Source organism: Meleagris gallopavo, chromosome 28, assembly GCF_000146605.3.
Source record: "Meleagris gallopavo isolate NT-WF06-2002-E0010 breed Aviagen turkey brand Nicholas breeding stock chromosome 28, Turkey_5.1, whole genome shotgun sequence".
Lineage (NCBI taxonomy): Eukaryota > Metazoa > Chordata > Aves > Galliformes > Phasianidae > Meleagris > Meleagris gallopavo.
The window spans coordinates 1,081,967-1,099,269 of NC_015038.2; the positions used below are offsets into that span (position 1 = coordinate 1,081,967).

General features: G+C 57.9%; 2 protein-coding genes across 5 annotated transcripts; one reads left to right on the forward strand and one right to left on the reverse strand.

The window, feature by feature from the left end:
- The first annotated feature begins 2,651 nt into the window (after positions 1 to 2,651).
- Positions 2,652 to 13,844, forward strand: MICAL1 (microtubule associated monooxygenase, calponin and LIM domain containing 1). Of its 2 annotated transcripts, XM_019623183.2 has the most exons (24): positions 2,652 to 3,126; positions 5,779 to 6,040; positions 6,740 to 6,947; positions 7,022 to 7,139; positions 7,254 to 7,465; positions 7,690 to 7,790; positions 7,873 to 8,130; positions 8,487 to 8,602; positions 8,693 to 8,819; positions 9,160 to 9,232; positions 9,606 to 9,756; positions 9,825 to 10,027; positions 10,103 to 10,212; positions 10,291 to 10,344; positions 10,429 to 10,506; positions 10,773 to 10,941; positions 11,035 to 11,117; positions 11,209 to 11,692; positions 11,774 to 11,844; positions 11,941 to 12,039; positions 12,136 to 12,229; positions 12,305 to 12,404; positions 12,488 to 12,561; positions 12,644 to 13,844. In XM_019623183.2, the coding sequence occupies exons 2-24, from the start codon at positions 5,780 to 5,782 to the stop codon at positions 12,772 to 12,774; spliced, it is 3,375 nt and encodes a 1,124-aa protein (XP_019478728.1). In that variant the 5' UTR covers positions 2,652 to 3,126; position 5,779; the 3' UTR covers positions 12,775 to 13,844. The 2 variants fall into 2 exon arrangements, with proteins under 2 accessions (XP_019478728.1, XP_031412808.1); XM_031556948.1 differs by lacking the exons at positions 2,652 to 3,126; positions 5,779 to 6,040; positions 6,740 to 6,947 and having other exon boundaries at positions 7,211 to 7,465.
- A 4-nt stretch (positions 13,845 to 13,848) lies between these two features.
- SMPD2 (sphingomyelin phosphodiesterase 2) lies at positions 13,849 to 17,267 on the reverse strand. Of its 3 annotated transcripts, none has more exons than XM_010724106.3 (11): positions 16,950 to 17,267; positions 16,431 to 16,507; positions 15,947 to 16,043; positions 15,786 to 15,862; positions 15,629 to 15,722; positions 15,454 to 15,543; positions 15,114 to 15,196; positions 14,878 to 15,010; positions 14,690 to 14,794; positions 14,464 to 14,620; positions 13,849 to 14,255 (listed from the first exon to the last, which is right to left on the reverse strand). In XM_010724106.3, exons 2-11 carry the CDS (start codon positions 16,478 to 16,480, stop codon positions 13,909 to 13,911), a joined length of 1,233 nt encoding a protein of 410 aa, XP_010722408.1. In that variant the 5' UTR covers positions 16,481 to 16,507; positions 16,950 to 17,267; the 3' UTR covers positions 13,849 to 13,908. The 3 variants fall into 3 exon arrangements, with proteins under 3 accessions (XP_010722408.1, XP_010722407.1, XP_010722409.1); XM_010724105.3 differs by having other exon boundaries at positions 17,066 to 17,266; XM_010724107.3 differs by having other exon boundaries at positions 16,431 to 16,520; positions 17,066 to 17,266.
- Between the last annotated feature and the right edge of the window lie 36 nt (positions 17,268 to 17,303).

A 17,303-nucleotide genomic window follows, 5' to 3' on the forward strand; every position in this document is an offset into this window, starting at 1 on the left:
CAGCTGGGGGCTGCAGCTGCCAGACCTGATGACAAGTGTGAGGGGCCCATGTAACAGCAGCCAGAGTGGGAGCAGGTGCTGGTGGCTGTTCTGCAGCCCAGTGGGGAATTCAGAGTGGGGGCACATAAAGGGTGCCCTGTCCCTGTAAACCCCATGCTCAGTGTGTGTGTACAAGCAGTTCCCCCTGGTTGGGCACACTTGTGACTTGTGTCAAGCAGAGAGCATGTGGTCCTGTCTGCCTCCAACATGAGGGACATTCACGATTGCCTGCATGTCAGCCCCATTTTTCTTTCTGGAGGCAACATGAGGTTTCTTCTCTTTTCTTCCAGATGATGCAGAGCAGCGGCTGAGGCCTCATCCTCTGATGCGAGGTTTCCAGCAGGTAATGGCAGTACAGCACATCTCGCAACTCCCAGTACCATACCACCTCATGCCCTGCAAACATCCCTCTCCCTGCTATACCCACACACTGCTCCCCCCAGGGCAGCATCCCTCTTCCCAGCCACTGCTGTAGGCAAGGTTTGCTAGAAGCACCGGGGCAAAATGTGGGGGAGAGCTGCTGGCCTGGAGACCTCAGGCAGTCCCTCTGCGTTGCAGGGCTTGACGGGGAGGAGGCTGCTCTCTAGCTCCAGCTTGAATTTGTCTGTGCTTCCCCTACAGCTCATGAGGTAGGGGAGCGCTCAGGAGGGGCTAGATGGCACCGCTTGGCACAGCAGGGACAGGCACGATGCTCTTGGCTTTGGCGCCCCTTCTTCTCATCACCTACTGATCGGAGGCTGGCAGCATCCCTTCTCCTCCTCGATGTCCCTTGCTCACACTGGAGATGGGGAATGTGGGGAGAGATCAGCACTGTGCTCACCCCATCCCCTCCATTCCCCACAGGCATCTGCACGCCGCCGAGTCAGCATCGCTGTCATCCCAAAGCAGCTCTTGGTAAGGACATGCTTAGTGGGGACAGACGGACTTGGTGCCATCAGGCCTGGGTGCTCACGTTCCCTCCTTTGGTGCCCAGCCAGCTTCTGGCATGGATGGCCGAGCAACCCTGGCTGGTGGGCCTGAGGATGCCCAACACCAGACCAGCACCCGGAGGTAATGGTGCTGGGTGAGCGGAAGGGTGGTGGGACCACATGGCTCTGTCTGCCACCATCCCATGGGGCACAGTGTCCCATTTCTCCCTCCCTAGGAGCAAACTGGAGCCACCAAGCCACGGCAATGTGGTGAGCGAGGAGCTAGTGGTGGAAGCAGGTGGCAAGGAGTTGGAATCAATCGCAGGGGGCAAGGAGCTGGGGCAGCTCAGGATGATGTGAGCAACTCTTCATCCTCGGGGCTCTGCAATCCCAGTGCTGCCAGCATGTGGGGATGGAGGTGGGAGGTTGGGAGATGGAGTTTTGTGATTGTCCCACTGAACCTGCCCTGCCTCAGTTTCCCCATGCATTGTGAGTCACCTGTGCCCTCCTCACTCTTGTTTCATCCAGGTTTGGGCTAAACCTTGTCCCTGCTTATGACAAGTGTTGTGCCCTTTGGGTGAAGGATGTCCCTTGTTGTCTTCTCCTTAGGTCCAAGGAGTCCTCTGTGGAACTGTGGCAGCCGTGGCTCTTCATCTCACAGCCCTACTGGGTTGTGTTCTGTCTGCTTCTCCTGAGCATCGCCTTCCTCCTCCTTCTCCACCTTTTGGAGCTGCAGCGACTGCAGCCTGCTGCATCACCCAAAGCTTAGCTGCACCCACTCCCCATCATTGCTCCTGATCCCCCCCACTCCCTCCCCTCCGAAACGTCAGAGGCCCTAGAATAATAAAATTGGAGGAAAAAAATGGGGAGTTTTGATGTTGGAGCAAAGGGCGACATTCTATACTTGGAGCTTGTAGGCACAAAGCTGCAGCAGCCCGCAGCCCTGTGACAGTTTCCTGGTTCTAATGACACAGTGAGGGATACAGGGATGTCCCTTGCGTGTCCCCTTGCCCTTGGGAACAGTGCCCATGACCACCGTGGATTTGCTTTAGGGCTATGTCTCAGGTATGCTCCCTTTGTCCCTGCACTGTAGGGAATGTCACCACCTTCCCCTGCTTCCTCAACCCCAGCATGGGCACACAGGGAGAGGAAGGATCTATACCTCCAATTCCTTTTCTGCCTTAATTAAGATCTATGCTAATTCTCTACATCTGTCCCCCCGAGGGACAAACATACACCTGGAAGGAACTGATTAGCACTTAGCCCTCTTTGTAGCAGCACAAAGTACTCACAGAGGGAACTGTCGGAAGCAGCTCCATGGCTGGGACCAGTCCCAGTTCTGCACGCACATCTCGTTTCCACATCCACACCTCCAAAACATGGGTAGGCTCTGGGGGTTTTGCATGGGGTTGGGGGACTCCAGCCAGCTCAGCCAAGCTGTGGGGCCATGGGTGAGGGTCCTGTTATGGACTCTTGGGAGGATCCAAGGAGCGATGGAGACACTGGGACACCTCTTGTTGCACATGACTCACGGTCCCTATGTGCTTCCTTGCCCCATGTCCCTGAGTCACCGCAGCCTCGTGGAAGGTTGTCACCATGTGTCACCACTCCACCAGGCCCATCATTAGGGGCATGGGGTGCGCAGACAGCAGCACCCCAAGGAGTTCACTGCTGGGAAATCCTAAAATCCACCCAGCCGGGGTCAATCTTTGGGGAGTGGGCAGCTTCACCCCCCTGCGGACCTTCAGCTAAGGTGGAAGTGCTGTCCCAAAATTTTCCACGGGTGTGGCACTGCTTGGGGACACTATTGGCTCATTTAGAGACGGGGGCTGAGCAAATCCCTCCCGCCCAGGGCAGGACCTGGCTGCTGGGCTCTAGGCTCTATTTCTGGGGGCGGGGAGGAAGCACAGCACGAAAAGCAAAGCGTTTTGTTTCATCACCGCTCTTCAAAACCACGATTGCAGCACAATTTGTGGCAGCGGGGCAGACCTGGAGACAGCCCTGCCCCCTCTGCTGGGATTCCAGCACCGCCTTCCAGCAGGAAAGGAGTCGAGAAGAGAGGAAAGGAACAGAGTCAGAAGGAAAGGAGCCGGGAGGAATTGAACCGGGTGGCCGGAACCCCTTTCAGCCCTCATCCAGCCCCATCCCTGCGCTGTTCCCCCACCGCGCAGACCTAAAGGTGAGTGGGAGGGGATAGGCAGAGAATCCCTGGTGGGTAGGGGGATGTAGGGGTCACCCTGCTGTCCTTCCGTGCCTCCCTCCCCTCCCCCTTTCCTTCCCCCCCAGTTCTGTTTCCTGCTCCAAGGAGAATGTGGGTGAAAGGGGGACCGCGTTGTGTGAGTGCCACCGGAGGCATCGCTCTGGTTTGATGCACTGCAAGATGCTGAAGCCCTGGGGGTTATTTGGGGATGCTGGGCTGCATGGGTTTCCCCTTCGTCTTCACTCTGCCAACCCCTACATTCTGCTCCCACCAGGACTAAGGGAAAAGGGAATAGTCCCCTTGTCCTGCACTCTTTTCCCAGTCCCAACAGTGCTCCCAGTACCAAGCGTAATGGAGCAGGAAGAGCTTTGCAAACGGAGAGGCTTGTTCCCATCCTGGCTCCTTGCTTGGGTGCAGGGGAAAGATGTTCAGTTGGTGTGCAGGAGCCCCCAGGACATTTTGCCAATTGAAGTTGGGGTTTGCATGTCTGCTGTCCCTCCAGGGTACATCTGCTGCAGAGCAGCACTGCTGGGCATCCCACTCCACCCTGCCCCACCTCAGGCAGTGGAAGCACAGAGGAGAGGACACTCTAGGTTATTTTTGCCTGCAGCCATGTCAGCCCCAGCCCAAGCAAGAGCAGCTTCTTGGTAGCACTACCAGTGCTGTCCCAGACAAGGGACTGAGTTGTCCCCATTCCCTTGGCTGCAGTGATCTCTGTGCAGCCTGAGGGGCTGGTGCTGAGTGGGGGGCATGGCTGAGCCCCATGGGCTCAGATGACTTTTGGGGGTGCTGGTGCCATTGAGTGTTGTCTTTATCCGGAGTTCTTGGGGATGTGGTCGGGATGTGGTTTATGGATCCCCTGTGCAGAACAACCCCTCAGTGCACTGGAGAAGTGCTCACTTCCACTGCAAGTGACTAAGACCCCTCCCCCCGGGGTCTGCACAAGGTTGCTGCATCCCAAGGGGCTTTGATACCCACTTTCATAAACCCTTGGCAGAGAACACCCTGCCTTGATGGCAATCCTGTGGAGCCTGGCCCATGGGTTCTCTGGGCTGATCCCAGTCTGTGCTGGGAGCACGCACAGCAAGAGGGAGAGGCCCAGCTGCCAAGCTGTGCTTTTGGAAGCCCTCCCAACCTGCATTTGCTCTGTCCTTCCCTACCCTGTTTCCATGCGCCAGAGGATGTGAACTTGCCAGCAGTTCTGCACCCCTGGGGCTGCTTCCCCTCCGCATCCCCATGAGTCAGGACAAGGGGAAACCCAATCATCACAAATGGGCATCCCCACTCCAGGGTTGCTCTGCATGCACTGGTGCTGGATGATTTCCCTATGAGCTTCGTTTCTGCAGCTGCTCCAACCAGAGTTGTCCTGGGCTGAGTCAGGACTGGCTACAAACCCACCTCTGCCTTTAAGGGAAGAAATGAACAAAGCATTTGTGCTTTCATCTGGGGAGTACAGAGGTGGGGGCTCAGTGCCTTGCCCCCTCTTTGCTGGCAGCAAATCTGCAGGAACTGAGCAGCTGGAGTGGTTCCGACTACTGCTAAAAGCTGTTGTTGTGTGGGGGTTCAAGCTCACCGAAGGGGACATGAAGTGCCAGCACGAGCATCGTTTCCGTAGGAAACTCAAAGTAACATAGAGCTTGTTGTTCTGCCTCCTCCTTGCCAAACCAAAGCGCTGTAGTGGAATGCTGCCCTGGCATGGGGCACAGCCCTGGCCCCACTCCACTGGCTGTGGGCAGGATGCCTCAGTTTCCCCAAGCTCTTCAAATTCATTGTTTCCCACTGGTAAGGCTGGAGAGCTTCAGGGAGCTGAGGCGCAGTGCAAGGGCAATGCTCACTGTTCAAAGAGGGAGCAGAACAGCTGAGGAGCAGTGCAGCAGGATGAGACTTCCACCATGCTGCTTCTCCTGCCAGGTTGGGAGCATCTGCCAGCCCCATGGCTCGGAGGTGGATGGAAAGGGCAGAGCTTGGTGCTAGTTGTGGCGTGGGACAGCAGTGTGGTGCCACCAGGTCTGGGGAGAGGTGCATGGAGATCGGTGAGCAAGCACTGGGCAGATGCTGAGCAAGGGCAGGGTTTTGGGGGAGTGCTACACCTCAGCTCTGGTAAAAATCTCCTTGCATACTGCCAGGACTGTCTGTGTGTCATTTGGTTATTTTTGGCTTCCTCTGTGCTGATCTCCATCTGCCTCCAGGCTGGCAGCTTCCACATTGCTGGGCTGTCACAGAGCAAATCCTGCTCTCAATCCAGGGCAGCAGGGTGCTGCCCCTTCCTGCCCAGCAGTAGTTTTACTGTTCTTGGGGCACTGTGGTTTGTCCCTGCAGCCGGTACCTCACCAACAAGAGGAAGGAAGCGGTATCTTTGCTCCAAAACAGTGCTCTCACTCGCTGCAGGTGCGCACAGTACAAAGGAAGTTGCAGCCGTCCCCTTCCCTGACGTCACCCTGCACGGTGACACCGTGGCTTACTGGGTGCAGCCGGAAAGGGCCCTGATTCTAGTGTCACCATCATCAAGATTGCTGCACCCTGTGCTGCAAAAAACCTTGTGCTGAGACCCCAGGTCCTGCAGCATCCCTATGGGGATGGACTGGAGGATGGCACTTGGGGATCCTCTTCTTATCCCTACTGTCCCCCCAGGATGAGTACACCCGATGAGGAGCCGACCAATCCAGCCCACACACTGTTTGAGCGCTTCGTACACGCCAGGCAGTGCCAGGAGGTACTGAGCTGCTTTGCGGAGCTGTGTCATCAGCTGGGGCTGCAGGGCAATGGGCTGCAGCTGTACCACAGCCTCAAGGCTGCCCTCAACTTTTGGAGTGCCAAGGCTCTGTGGAGCAAGCTGGATAAGAAAGCAGGACACAAGGACTACGACCAGGGCACTGCCTGCGCCCACACCAAGGTACAGGTGGCTGTGGGATGTGAGGTTGGGTCCCTATGTTGTGTCCGTGGAGTGGAAGCATCTGTTGGGATGTCCTTGGAGGAGGGTGCAGGATGTGCCAGTTGGGATGGCAGTGCAGTTTAATGTCTTCAAGTGGATTGATGTGTTAATTAGCCCCCATGCCCTCCCATGGCACGAAGCCACCTTGGTGCTGCTCAGTGGCAGTGTCCATCCTGTCCCCACTGTGGGGATTGCAAAAGAGTGGAGGGATATAGTGACACAACACCATGTGTCCCCATGGGGCTGGGGACCTCAATTCTGTCCCTCATCTCCCCGCTGTCGCCTCTCCTCCCCACTGTCACTTCCTGCCTGGCAGCGGTTCAAAGTTCAGTCTCATTACTGAGTTTCGCTACCAGCGAAACTTCCGTATCTGCAGAGAGGGAAAGCATGTGCTCCTTATCTTGCCTGGTACATAATTGCTGCCATTGCCATGACGCCAAGGCAAGATTCAGCCTGTAGGGAGGTGCCCCACAGGGCACCCTGTTTGCAGCATGGGGAGCAAGGAGGGGAGTGGGAAGAGATGGAGCAATGGTTTAGGGTGGATTAGGGTGAGATTAGCCTTGAGCCTGACGTAACACCTTGGGGACGACACATTGCCGGGATGTCACATCATGGGGATGTCACACCATGGGGACATCATGCCATCTGTCCCCTCTGCAGTGTCTGGTGGTGGGTGCTGGTCCCTGTGGACTGCGCACTGCCATCGAGCTGACGCTGCTTGGTGCCCGTGTGGTGCTGCTGGAGAAACGTGACTCCTTCTCCCGTAACAATGTGCTGCACCTCTGGCCTTTCACCATCCATGATCTGCGGGCACTGGGCGCCAAGAAGTTCTACGGGCGCTTCTGCACTGGCACACTGGACCACATCAGTGAGTGATTTGGGTGCACCCCAGGGTTGGGCAGATAGTGCAGCTCTCATTGCTCCCCCTGTGTCCACTTGCAGGTATCCGGCAGCTGCAGCTCATCCTGCTGAAGGTGGCCCTATTGCTGGGTGTGGAGGTGCATACCAAGGTTCAATTTAAAGGCCTCCAGCCCCCCACAGGCAAAGCAACTTGGACAGGGTAAGGCATGGCTGTAGGGTTGTGGCGTCCTGGGGACACAAGCAGACCCCAGTGACTCCCCTGTCCCGCAGGCGGCTGGCGGGCTGTGCTGCAGCCCAGCTCCTCTCCCCTCAGCCACTATGAGTTTGATGTCCTCATCTCGGCTGGGGGAGGCAAGTTTGTCCCAGAAGGCTTCAAGAGGAAGGAGATGCGGGGCAAGCTGGCCATTGGCATCACCGCCAACTTCATCAACCGCTACAGCCGGGCAGAGGTGGAGGTAGCCGAGATCAGCGGCGTGGCCCGGATCTACAACCAGAAGTTCTTCCAAAACCTCTACAACAGAACAGGTTGGTGGTCCTGGGTCAGTGGGGAGGTCCTGAGGTGTGCACCCTATAGTGGGTGCATGTCCCCACATGGTCACCACACTGGCGGGGACATGCAGTGGCCCCATAAAGCTCATAGGTTCTGCTCCAGATGTGCACCCTGTGGTGGGTGCATATCCCCCCACAGTGATCCTATTGGTGAGGATGATGGGTAGCTCAGCTCAACTCAGCTCCTTCTTCATCACCAGGGATTGATTTGGAGAACATCGTCTACTACAAGGATGATACGCACTACTTCGTCATGACAGCCAAGAAGCAGAGCTTGCTGAAGAAGGGTGTCATCCTGCAGGTGAGGCGAGTGGGTTTGTCCCACCACTGGGATGGGGACAAATGCCACTTCCCATCCTGGTTGGACCCACCTCTCCCTCTAGGACAAAGCGGACATTGAGAGCCTCCTGTCCCCAGACAACGTGAACTGGGATGCACTGCTTAGCTATGCCAAGGAGGCCGCCAACTTCTCCACCAACTACTGCCTGCCTGAGCTGGAGTTCGCCCTCAACCATCGCAATCAGCCAGACGTCGACATGTTTGACTTCACCTGCATGACACGCTCCGAGAATGCAGCACTGGTGCGGGAGCACAACGGGGCACGCCTACTGCTGGGGCTGGTGGGCGACTGCCTGGTGGAGGTGAGCACTGTGCCTCAGTTTCCCTATCTCTGAGCTGCTCAGTGCCCCCTATCCCCATGGACACATACCCAAATTGCTGGTAGCAAGATACATTGATGGGGATGGGTTATCCCTTCTCCACACCCACTGGAGATGGTTGGGATGCAGCCCAGTTCCTCCTGGTGTGCAGCATCATCTATGCAGTCATGGAGCTGGGGAGGAGATGTCTGTCTTTCCCTCTGTCCACACCTCGCCACCTCTTCCTGCTTTCATCTCCATCCAAGCCTGCCTGCTCCCTGCCTCCTCCCAGCTATCCCAACTGGCCACACAGCTCCATCCCCATCCCTGTCCCCACCCCTTTACCTTCCTCTCCACAGCCCTTCTGGCCTCTGGGCACTGGTGTGGCTCGGGGCTTCCTGGCCGCCTTTGATGCGGCATGGATGGTGCGGCGGTGGGCAGCTGGGACACCTCCTCTGGAGGTGTTGGCAGAGAGGTGAGAGTCCGCCCTGGAATGGTTGTGCGCTCAGTATGGGGGGAGGTGTGAGGGTGGATGTGACACCCAGCACCATCCCCTTGTGCCCAGGGAGAGCATCTACCAGCGCCTGTCACAGACCTCTCCGGACAACACCAACAAGAACATTGCACAGTACAGCATCGACCCCACCACACGTTACCCCAACCTCAACCTGCAGGCTATCAGACCCAGCCAGGTACTGGCCTGGAGTATGGATGAAGAGCATCAGCTCTCCACTTCCCAGCCCAGGGGTATCCTGCTTGGGTGGGAGAGACAGCAGCCATCCAGCTTGGTGCCCATCAGTGAGGTGACACCAGTTGTGTGCCGCCAGTTGACATGGTCCGCTCCTAACTGGCATGGTCCCCTGTCCCCCACGGGTGTGAAATCACAGCTGTAGGTCCCCTAGGTGTGCGATGCATTTCCTGTGGCAGCTGGGTGGTGGAGGGAAGGGGGGTGTCTGGGTGTTCCCTTTGCTAATGCCAGCTCTGATGGCATTGGTTGGATGCAGTTGGTGACCTGAATGTCCCCCCTGGCAGGTCCGGGACTTCTACCTCATAGGCAAGGTGGAGGTGGACCACAAGAAGAAGATTGACAACAGGCTCAGCACTGGTAGGAGCAGCCCCATGGTCCTCCCACCTCCGGGACCCTTCCTGCAGGCCACGGCAGAGTGGCTTCTGCCCTGATTTCCCTCCCCACCCCTCATTTTGAAACCCTGTCATACAGGCAGTGCGCTCCTCCCAGCAATGTCTGCATCCCCATCCTATTCTCTGTGACAGAGCCCCCATGGAGACAGCTCCTATCCCACTGCTTTCTTTTGGAGATGTTTGTTTCCCTCCTCCTGATGCTTTCTCATTTCATTCATTGAGCTCCAGGGGACACTGCATGATGAAGTCCCCACTTAACACATGATGCCATGGGTGGAGGACCTCTGTGGGGGTGTCCTTGGGTTGGGATGGGGACACGTGTGCTGCTGCCTTTCCAGCTGTCTGCGGAGACACCTATAAGGAGCTGCTGCGCTGGTGCCAGGATAGCACGGATGGGTATCGTGGGGTGGAGGTGATTGACTTCACGTCCTCCTGGACCAGTGGTTTGGCTCTCTGTGCCCTCATCCATCGATTTCGTCCCCACTTGGTGTAAGTGTCCATCCCCAGACACCCCCACCCTACAGCACCCACCCTGACTACATGCACCCTCTCTGCAGGGATTTCAACGCCATAGACCCACAGGACCCCATACGCACCCACCAGCTGATGCTGGATGTGGCAGAGCAGGAGCTGGGCATCCAGCCTATCCTCTCCAGTGCTGAGATGGCCACCATGGCTGAGTCCAACCGCCTGGGGCTCATCACCTACCTCAGCCAGTTCTACGAAGCATTCAAGCCTCCTCCTCCAGGTGTGAATCCAGGTAGAGTGGGTTATCCCACCCTGAGCCCCCCATGGGGTCAGCTGGGTGCTCCCCATTTACATCCCCTCTGTGCAGCATCAACAGAGCTCAGCAAGAAGCCGCTGTCCCCCTGTGGCACCAAAGGGGCCATTCTCTTTCTCAGCAAGCTGCAGAAGAGCCGCATCCTGACTCACAAGCGCACCCAGGTGAGGACCCATCTCATCACCCCACGATGCTCCCCACAGCATCCCTCATAACTCTGAGTCCCATATTTGTGTTGGCAGGCCAGTGTGCAGAAGGATGCTGAGGGCAAGAAGAGCAAAAGGGACAGCACAGAGGTGGGTGCCTGCTGAATACCAAAGGGACGCTCTGTGTGGTGCAGCCTGTGGAGTACTGAACCCTGCTTGGTGCTGTGCCCTTAGATTGATGCAGTGCCATCTGGAGATACTATGGATAATGACCACGATGCACAATCTGCTGCCACCATGGACCCCGCACAGGTTGGTCCTCACCTTGTGCTTGGAGGGCTCCTCCTGCATGGGGCCAAGCCAAGGGCTGGCAGACGGGCTGCGTCAGCAGACGCCCATGAGCTGCCGGCTCCTCCCACAGCATTTCCTGACCCAACTGGTTTTCTGGAGCCAGGCGCTGCAGCTCCCTTCCTCCCTGTGTCAACAACTGAGCTTCTCTACAAGAGGAGCCCCCAGCACCACCCAACCCCAAAGACTGGGTCACCCACATCACCCCAACCCGTCCTGTCCTCCCACAGACATCGGTTCGCCCAGAGAGCAGTGATGCCTGCTACTTCTGTGCACGCCGCGTCTACATCCTGGAACGGGCCAGCGCCGAGGGACTCTTCTTCCACCGCAGCTGCTTCCAGTGCTGGCGCTGTGGGGCCACGCTGCGCCTAGGAGACTACGCCTTCAACGAGGAGGACGGTGAGTGTGTTTGGAGACAGAGACCAGGGGGGTGGGTGACTCTCTTTGCAACCTCTTTGCTTGCTCATTGTGTGGTTTGCACCATCCTCCCAGGTCACTTCTATTGCTCACTTCACTTCCCCGACACCCTTAGCATGGAGCTGCTCCCGAACAAACCTTCCATGCTGCCTGATGGGGTAAGTGGCCATGAATAGGATCAAATAGTGGGAGGGAATGCTTGGGTATACCCTCACACTCATCACTCCTCCGCTACCCCTGCGGGTTTAGGATGCTGTCACTGACGATGTGCTCTCAGATGCTGGGAGCCCCTGTGCATCCCCTGAGCAGGAGGAGCCCGGACCCCCACCCACTTCCCCACAGCCATCCGGGAAGCCCAAGGTAGAGGAGGGTGTGGGCACTGGTGAAGTGAAGGATGCTACGGGCACTGGTGAGATACTGGAGCAGGAGCTGCTGGGTTTGGGGATGGAGGATACAATGGAGGAGGATGAGAAGAGGGAAGGTCCCAGCACAGAGCCTCATAAGGCAGTGGAGGATGCTGAAGAGAGTGGTGGCAGGAGGAAGATCATCCTCTCAGACCTGGAGAAGCTCCATCTCTCCTCACTGAGCCTCATGGGCGACACAGAGGCTGAGCCTCCCCCCAAGCCAGCACGGCTGCGGCTGCAGGCACCGCTTGAGGCCATGCTAGGTGTGCAGGCAGAGGTGGCCTGGGAGGAGAAGGAAGAGGAGGAAGAAGAAGCAGCCATGGAAGAAGGTGGGTGGCTGCTGAGCTGGGCTGAGGGTCCCTCTTGGGCCCCATTGTGCCTCAACTGTTCTGTGCTTTGGGGGAACGCAGATCTGGAGGAGAGTGACAGTGAGGAAGAGGAGGAGGAGGAAGGCTCGGACCTGGGCATCATGGGAGAGTTGGTATGTTCAGGCAGCAGCAAACCCACTGGTCCCACACTGTCTCACATCAAGGCATCAGGTATGGCTCTGCCTCACCCTTCCCATATCCCTGCACAGAACCTGATAGTGGGGAGCACAGAGAAGTACCCCACCTGGAAACGCACGCTGGACCGCCGTGCACGGGAGGCACAGATGAAGCGGTTCTGCAAAGCCCAGGTAGGGAGCCCCACTATAGTGGCCAGGTTCCCATCCCCGTCCTTACCTCATGCACTGGGATGCACTGGCCAACCGTTACTCCTCCCCACCCCACAGGCCATCCAGCGGCGGCTGGAGGAGATCGAGGTGACATTCCGAGAGCTGGAGCAGCAGGGTATCAAGCTGGAGAAGTTCCTTCGGGAGGACACTGGTAAGGATTTGCTATTGTGGGGCTTCTCAGTGCCCAAGGAAGGGTTCACACCACTCATCCTGCCCTGCCTTGCAGACAGCCCAGCTGACCAGAAGACGCAGTGGATGAACCAGTTGCTGTACCTGGTGCAGAAAAAGAACAGCCTGATGTTAGAGGAGTCGGACCTCATGATCACGTAGGTCTGGGGATTATGCTGCATGGGCTTCCGCCCGCAGGCCCCTGGCCCCATGCTCACTTCTCTCTATTTCTGCCCTGCAGGGTGCAGGAGCTGAAGCTGGAGGAGCAGCAGTGGCAGCTGGACCAGGAGCTGCGATGGTACATAGAGAAAGAAGGTAAGCGTCTGTGTGTACTGGCGGTAGGGGCTGTATTTGGTGGGGACCCCCAGCCATGCTGCAGCCCCTGCTACTCCCACAGAAGCCCTGAAGACCCCTGAGGACCGTGCAGCTGAGCAACAGATCCTGGCTCAGCTGCTGAAGGTGGTGGACAAGCGCAACGCACTCATCCACATGCAGGAGGAGAAGCGGCTCAGTGAGCTGCATCCCTGAAGGATTCTCATTTGGGGGGGGGGAGTTCTAGCAGTGCCCCTTCCCAGGCTAAGCATCACCCCAAGCTGCTTTGCAGGCAACTGCCATGGCGAAGCTGGGTCCCCACTTGCTATGGAGGGGGTGACAGCAAGGAGCATCCCCGTTCTGCAGCACAGAAGAAGTGCCCCCAACATCCAGCTTAATTTTGCCTTGGCCTTGTGCTTGCTTGAAAATGAGATTTGCAGGGCACGTGAAATACATGGGCTGCATGGCTCTGCCCAGGATTTGTCAGAGGAGGAAAAATCCCCATAGGGGAACTGGAGTCTCTCTCGCTGCAAGAGATGCCACAGCTGTGACCCCTTCAAGGCAGATGCTGCCACAAGACAGAACTGGAGGCATCGAAAGCTTTTGGTCCCGCAAAACCCCTCGTGCTCAAGCTGCTCCACTGCCTTCCTCAGAACAGTGCCTCGGTCCCAGTGTGTGACGGCTCCATGCCCACTAGACCCCAAGGGCCCATGACCACCATGGGCCCATGGCAGCTTCATACCAGATGGGGTGGGGCAGCAGCAGGAGCAGCACCTGGAAGCCACTCTGGGACATCCATCCCAATCAAGAACATCCATCCCAGCTGGGGACACCCACCCTAATCAAGGACATCCATCCTAGATGGGAACATCCACCCAACCCCTGACATCTGGCTTTACAAATGGGGCCACCAATGGCCAGACTAGACTGAGCCCGTAGCTCTGGATCTGTCCCGATCCACCGCAGGATACAAGGGTCAAAAACTCCTGTGCAATGTGATATGGGAGGAGGATGTTTACCCAGCAGCTCTCCTAGTGGATTTTGCCCACAGCTAGCACTATCTGTGACATAGGACAAAGGGCACTGGTGGCCACATCCTCCTTGGCCCTTTCGGGCTTCTCCAATTCCAGTGCCTTTGCATGGACCTTTAAAGAGTTTCCGGTTGCTGCAGAGCTGTTCTCCACAGTGATGTGGTGCTTACAGTATGGGAGTCCTGGGTGTGGGATGCTCTGCACCTCCCACTCTGCTGCAATCCCCTGCCTTGGAATAAAACCTCCTTGACATGACACAAAGGATTAAAACACCTCTTTTATTTTCTTCAGTTAAAAAAGGGGTCAGGATGGGGCCGGGTCAGTGGCGGTGGAGGGGCTGTTCCTGCAGCCCCCGCATCGCCATCTCCATCTGCTCCTCAGTGCCCTGCAGCATCTTCACCTCGATGCTGTGGAAGAGGTGGAGGCCAGCAGCAAGGAGGAGGATGGCAAGGGCAAGGAAGGCCAGCAGGGAGAAGGAGAGAGCAGGGAAGGGCTTCCCAGCCACCAGCCCTCCCAGCACACCCAGCACTCCCACCGCCTGTAGCAGCAGCAGCAGTATGGCCAGCACTGCCATCCTGCCTGAGGAATAACGCTGCCGCCGTGCTGTCAGCAGCCCCATGCACACCTCTGTCCGTGCCTCACTCAGCACCTCCACCAGCGCCGGCGCTGTGGGAACGGGGACTTGGGGGTGACATCTATCCACAGCCATTTGGTCCCCATCCAACATATTTCTGTCAGCTCCCTTCCAAGGGGTGCCCCAAAATATCCTCCCCATTTCAAAGCCAGTGGTCAGCAGGATCCCAGTGCATGCAGGATCCCACTGGTGTCCTCAAACCCATGTCAAGGGGACCCCAGTGGTGTCCCCAAACCTTACTGGCTGTGCCAGTGGTGACACCCGCTGTCTGTCCCCTCCTTTGGATGCACAGCATTGCCATCACAGCCTCGTGGTCTGAGTAAGGGATGTCCATTCCTGGGACTGTTCCCGTGGTGGTCCTCAGCTCTTCACACTTCACTGTGAAGCTGGAGATAGCCTGGGAGAGGGGGCAGTGGGGTCACTGGCTGTCCTCTGCCCCATGTGCAGCACGGAGGGACCCTGTCACCTTGTAGAGGATGTAGTCGATGCGGATGCCCAACGGGAAGGGCTGTAGCTCCGACTTGACAGTGAAGCAGTTATTTGGAATGAGAGTGCAGCCGTCCTCGCAGCCCTGACAACAAAAGCCCTGTGCCATACCCTGGGCAAGGATGGGCACACAGGACCTGGGGGTGTGCTTGCTGAGCTGCCACTCACCTCAAAGTGCTTGGCCTCAGTAAAGGCATCCTGCAGTCCCGTCCAGCCACGCAGAAGCCGGATGCCCACGTCTCCAGGGTGCATGTTGAGGTCTCCCCCCAGCAGCACTACATCAGCCGCCTTTGCCGTGTGGCTGCAGGGACAAGACTGACTCAACCCTCTGGTTCAGCCCTGGGAAAGGGGCACCCCGTACTGCACCCCTCCCATAGTCCTGGCTGCAAGCTGTGAGCACTCACCGAATGAACTGCGCCAGTTCCCAGGCTTGCACCACGCGGTGGGGCAGGTAGGCGTCCTTCTCCCGGCTGTACTCAGCATGCAGCTGGAAAAACAGGGGACAAAGCAGCCATGATCTCCTCCCCACAGCACCTATCCCGCTCCACAGCTTCCTGCAATGCTTTGGTCCCATAGCTCTGCCTTCATTCTACTGACAGCTTGGGACCTTCATTCCACTGTGCTGCTCAGCTGGGGTCACTGTCCCCCCACCCTATCCAATATTAAATACTGCATTTTAGCAGTGTTCCCAGAGAGGGGACAGCAAAGGAGGGGTGCAGCCATCTGTCTCCTTCAGATACTCACGTGTGTGACATAGATGTTGAAGGTGATCTCGGCAATCCTGACAACAACGAGACCCACAGACTTGCCGCAGAACCAGTCTCCATGGTGCAGCTGCCGAAGGCGAAGGGGGGAGGCAGGGGCTGGCACGTCTCAGTAGCGCCCTGTGAATGCCATGTGCCCTACCCACCGCACTCACCATATAGGGGTAACCATTGAGTGAGTACTGGTGGAGCAGTGTGTCCAGGATGGGGAACTTGGAGAAGACACAGAGGCCACTGCCGATGACACCACTGCAAGGGGACACAGTGAACAACCACCTCCCACCCTCTAGGGAATGTCCCAGCCCTTCTCACCTTCGGAAATAATGGGAGAAGGGGCAGCAACCACCCAGCTTTGCCTTCAGGTCACTGTAATCACGCTCGCTCCATATCTGCGGGACAGTGAGATAGGCTGAGACCGGGTGTGCTCAGCATTTGGGCTGTGACTGGCACGATCAGCTCATGAGTGAGCTCACCTCCTGCAGCAGGACAAGGTCGAAGCCCTCCCGGCATAGCCGGTCTCCGATGAGGCGGATGCGCTCCTGCCGCCGCTTGCTCAGGTAACAGATGGCCCTAAGCCATGGAGAGGAGCTGGGGATAAGGGCTCGTGGGGACCCAAAATGGGGGAAGAGGGTATGGGGCAGGATGCAACTCAGGTGGGGGGGAGATGGGGTGGTAGGGTCGTTGGGCAATAGGGATGTGCAAGGAGGCTCTCTGAGGATGGCTTTCCTCACCTGCAAGGTGAAGCAGCACATTTGGGGGACACATGGAGGGCTCTTTCCATGTGGGAGAATGGGGAGCACAGGGGAACAGATAAGGAGTAGGACAAAGCCCAGCCGAGTGCCCTGCCCTCTGTTTGGGCTGTGAAAACAGTGTGATCCCACAGCCAAGCAGGCATGAAGGTGGCCCTCCTAGGGCAGATGGCTTCATACCCACAGCCTCACCGGGCTCAGCACCTACCAGCAGTTGAGGTCAAAGACACGGAGACGCAGTGCAGGGTCCTTCTCCATTGCCCAGCAGCAGCACACGGGAAGGTCCTGCAGCAAGCAGCTTTGGGGTGACAGAGCCACACAGAGGGCACAATGCTCAGCCTGCCCCCAGCTCTCCCTCCCTCTCCCCTTGAACCTCAAATTGCCCCAAAATGGGGAGCCAACTGCCCAAACCCGCTCCGTGCTGATGGGGACAAGCTGGGCGCTGAAAGGAGTGGGGGCAGGGATGGGGCACCTCCCTATACTGAGTTGTGCTTCCTGGATAGATTTGAACCGCAGTGTTACTGCACAGCCCAAAGCACAAAAAGTTATGGAGAGCTATGGGGAACGGACCCTGACCCGAGCCAAACTCCACCGTCCCACTGCGCATCACACAAAGGAGTTTTAAAAACTGGAAAGAAAGAAAAAAAAGAAAAAAGAGCCACGTGCACGTCCCCTGCCCCCGCGCCGGGCGCCTGGCCCGGCCCAGAGCTCCCATTCGAGCTCTCACCGAACTCTCAGCCCGGGCCGATGCCACTCGGCGGGCGGCGGAATCGGGACGCGGAGCAACAGGTGGAGGCGGAGCAGAGCGCGGTGCCGGAGCGCGGCGCAAAATCAGGAGCGCACCTGGTGTGTGTGTGCCGGTCCGGCTGCGGTCCGGCTGCGGTGCCGTGCCTGTTGAGGTCGGGTTGCGGTGCAGTGCCGCGGGACTACAAGTCCCGGCAGTCAGCAGTGCGGAACGGGAAGGGGAAGGCAGCAGGGAGCGGCCCCGGGAGGGCGGTGCGCAGCGACTGGAGGCAGGGCGGCTGTGCGCGGCGTTGGTGGAGTCGCGGAGTCCCTCGAGCCGCCCGGCGCTGGGCCCCGC

Coding starts and splice junctions, on each gene's coding strand:
- MICAL1 (XM_019623183.2), top strand. CDS start 5,780: ATGAGTACACCCGATGAGGAGCCGACCAATCCAGCCCACACACTGTTT. Junction 10,345..10,428: donor GCAAAAGGGACAGCACAGAG/GTGGGTGCCTGC, acceptor CTGTGCCCTTAG/ATTGATGCAGTGCCATCTGG. Junction 11,845..11,940: donor TGGGCATCATGGGAGAGTTG/GTATGTTCAGGC, acceptor ATCCCTGCACAG/AACCTGATAGTGGGGAGCAC.
- SMPD2 (XM_010724106.3), bottom strand. CDS start 16,480: ATGGAGAAGGACCCTGCACTGCGTCTCCGTGTCTTTGACCTCAACTGC. Junction 15,863..15,946: donor ACCTTGTCCTGCTGCAGGAG/GTGAGCTCACTC, acceptor ACTGTCCCGCAG/ATATGGAGCGAGCGTGATTA. Junction 14,795..14,877: donor CTGAGGCCAAGCACTTTGAG/GTGAGTGGCAGC, acceptor TTTTGTTGTCAG/GGCTGCGAGGACGGCTGCAC.